General features: G+C 42.9%; 1 protein-coding gene across 1 annotated transcript; it reads right to left on the bottom strand.

The window, feature by feature from the left end:
• Window positions 1-1276: 1276 nt before the first annotated feature.
• On the bottom strand, window positions 1277-2305 carry LOC148503036 (uncharacterized). Its single transcript, XM_088449021.1, has one exon. It carries the CDS (start codon window positions 2303-2305, stop codon window positions 1277-1279), a length of 1029 nt encoding a protein of 342 aa, XP_088305147.1.
• Between the last annotated feature and the right edge of the window lie 337 nt (window positions 2306-2642).

Here is a 2642-nt window from a genome sequence, read left to right as displayed (position 1 = left end):
GTTAAATCGAGTGTCGAGAAATAGGTTGCTGATTTCAGTGCTGTTAAAGACTCCTCTATTCTGGGCAATGGATAGGCATCTTTATGGGTAATTTGATTCAATTTCCGGTAATCTACACAAAAACGTAGACTCCCATCTTTCTTTTTCACAAGGACCATAGGTGCTGCCCACGGGCTATGGCTTTCTCGTATAACTCCCGTGGCTTTCATCTCTTCTAACATTTTACGGACCGGCTGATACAATGCTGGTGCCAGAGGTCGGTGTCGCTCCCTAATGGGAGGGGCGTCTTCCGTCGGAATATGATGTTGAATATGGACGACTCTCCCAAAATCGGATGGGTTCTTGCTGAAAGTGACGGAATTCTCCTTCACTACACGCAAAACACCTTGTTTCAGTTCTTCTATTGTGTCGTGGTCCCCGACTTCAATCTCCTCCCACCATGCAAACTCTTTTTCACTTCCTTGGTTCTTCTCAGCTGTTATGCTCATTTGAATTGTGTCTGGAACAGGGTCAATTACATCTTGGAATGTAGTCCAGGTCAATTTTGCCACTGCATGGTTACGATATAACTTCACTGTATAATCATGAGGATTGAGAATCCTCATCGGAACTCTTCCTTTCTCTACAGTGACTAGAGCACGGGCTACTACCACATAATCTCTGGAAGAAATAATACAAGGTTCCACTAAAGCATAATAGCTTCTTCCTTGAGGGCCACAACGAGCTTTTCCCCAAACTATGGTTTCTGTGTTAGGATGTAAGATCACTGGTCTTCGGTCCGTAATTCTTACTTTTCCAACATCTCCTGTGGGGCTGACAAACTGCTTCTGATTTTTAAGAACTTTAATGGTCTTTTGCATAACCTGTCGAGCTACAGGGGATGCATTGGACAGCTCCGTTGTCAGAGCAGTGATTAGTTCCTCTAAACAATTTTGTAGTACGTTCATCCCTATTATAATAGGCGGCATAGTATCATCATCTACTTTTGTGATAATACAACCTTGCCGTGATAGATTAACTTTTCCGATCTTGATATTGGCTTCACAGTACCCTTGGTAGGCAATACTCATCCCATTGCTGGCCATTAATTGCATCCAAGCAGGTGGTGGGGGAATCACTTCTTTCTCACCCCACAGTTGTTGAAAGGTCTTTAATTGAATGGTTGTTACTTGAGATCCGGTGTCAAGGGTGGCAGGAACTTCAATCCCATCAATTTGGATTCTGATAACGGGGCATTGTCCCACATAACGGGGCCACCAATCTTCTCGACGCGGACCTATTCCATCTGTTCCCCCCGAGGAGTGGTCTCCGGCCTCGGGGTGCTGGCGTTTAAAGTCTCTCGGTTACACACCCGCTCCACATGGCCACTTCGGTTACATCTCCGACAAATAGGCCTTCCCTGCGAATCAAAGCAGTCAGTTGGTCTACGCCCTCTCCCTTGAGGTGGTTCCCACCAGTCATTCTGAGATCTACGTCTCTCTGTTTGCCAGCTGGATTCAAATTGCTCTTGAGGTTGACGTTGGATTAACTTCTGTAGTCCTTTACTAATTTCAGTCACGCCCAAGGTAAGTTCCTCCATCTGTCCCTTTAGTGCATTAATACGGTCTGGTGCTTGAGTCTGTGCGCTTTGGACTATAGCATTTTTTATCTGGTGTAAGTCTCCTGAAGTACAATAATTAGTTGCAGAATCGAAGTTTCGTTCTTGGTATCCCGGCATTTCAGGGAAAGATGTTTCTTTAACATGAGTATGGCCGACCATCTTAATGGCTGCTTCCTTAAAATCCAGAAATTCACTATTAGGCATTTGCATCTGCAAGAGACGTAACTGAGCTCTAACAGTTTCACAGCTGGTCCCTTCTATAAACTGATTTACTAGTGTTTCGTTTACTCTTCTCATTTCCGTATCGTCAATTTCTTGAATAGATCGTAAAGCTTCTTGTAGACTTAACGCAAAGTCTCGAAGTGATTCTCTGGGCTGTTGTTTTCGAGCATAGAACCGAGACTTTAACTCTGCTATTGTATTAACATCAAATGTTGTTGCTAATCTCTGAAATATTTTATCTACAGTATCTTTTTCTTCTGGAGGCCAAGAGGTCACCTCCCTTAATGCTGATCCTTTAAGTTGACCGATTACGATCTCTACTTTCTGCTGCTCAGATAGTGGGTACAGGCGGAACATAGACTGAATCTTCGTTTTAAATTCTCTATATACATTCGAATTTATCCCGCCTATATCTCCCGAGAACGTGGGGAGCCATGGGGCCCCAAAATAATAGGGCAATGTAATGGGGTTAATATTAGCCATGGCTGGACGCACGTTTGATGAATCTCCTATCGACATGCTATATTAAGCTTTTCCTTCACCTTCTGTTCTGCTAATCCTGTTCGGGGACGCCAATTTTTTGTCACTCACCGAGGGTTGTACTAATCTCTTCTTCTGGACAGAGAGGTGAATTACAAAATTCTCTAACACTGTAAATAACACTTTACACTTCCAACAATGAATATATTTTAAACAATATACACACAAGTAAAGTAGGTAACGCTTTACAATAATCAGTTTTATTAGACAGGAACTCCGGAACTGGAGCTATGAATGGAAAAGTTATCATGTGACAGAATTAACAATAACAATACATGTC

Source organism: Taudactylus pleione, unplaced genomic scaffold, assembly GCF_031769625.1.
Source record: "Taudactylus pleione unplaced genomic scaffold, aTauple2 ptg000478l, whole genome shotgun sequence".
Taxonomy (NCBI): Eukaryota; Metazoa; Chordata; class Amphibia; order Anura; family Myobatrachidae; genus Taudactylus; species Taudactylus pleione.
Note: the sequence above shows the minus strand (reverse complement) of the source record. Positions and strands in the feature narration are given on the sequence as shown.

Coding starts and splice junctions, on each gene's coding strand:
- LOC148503036 (XM_088449021.1), bottom strand. CDS start 2,305: ATGGCTAATATTAACCCCATTACATTGCCCTATTATTTTGGGGCCCCA.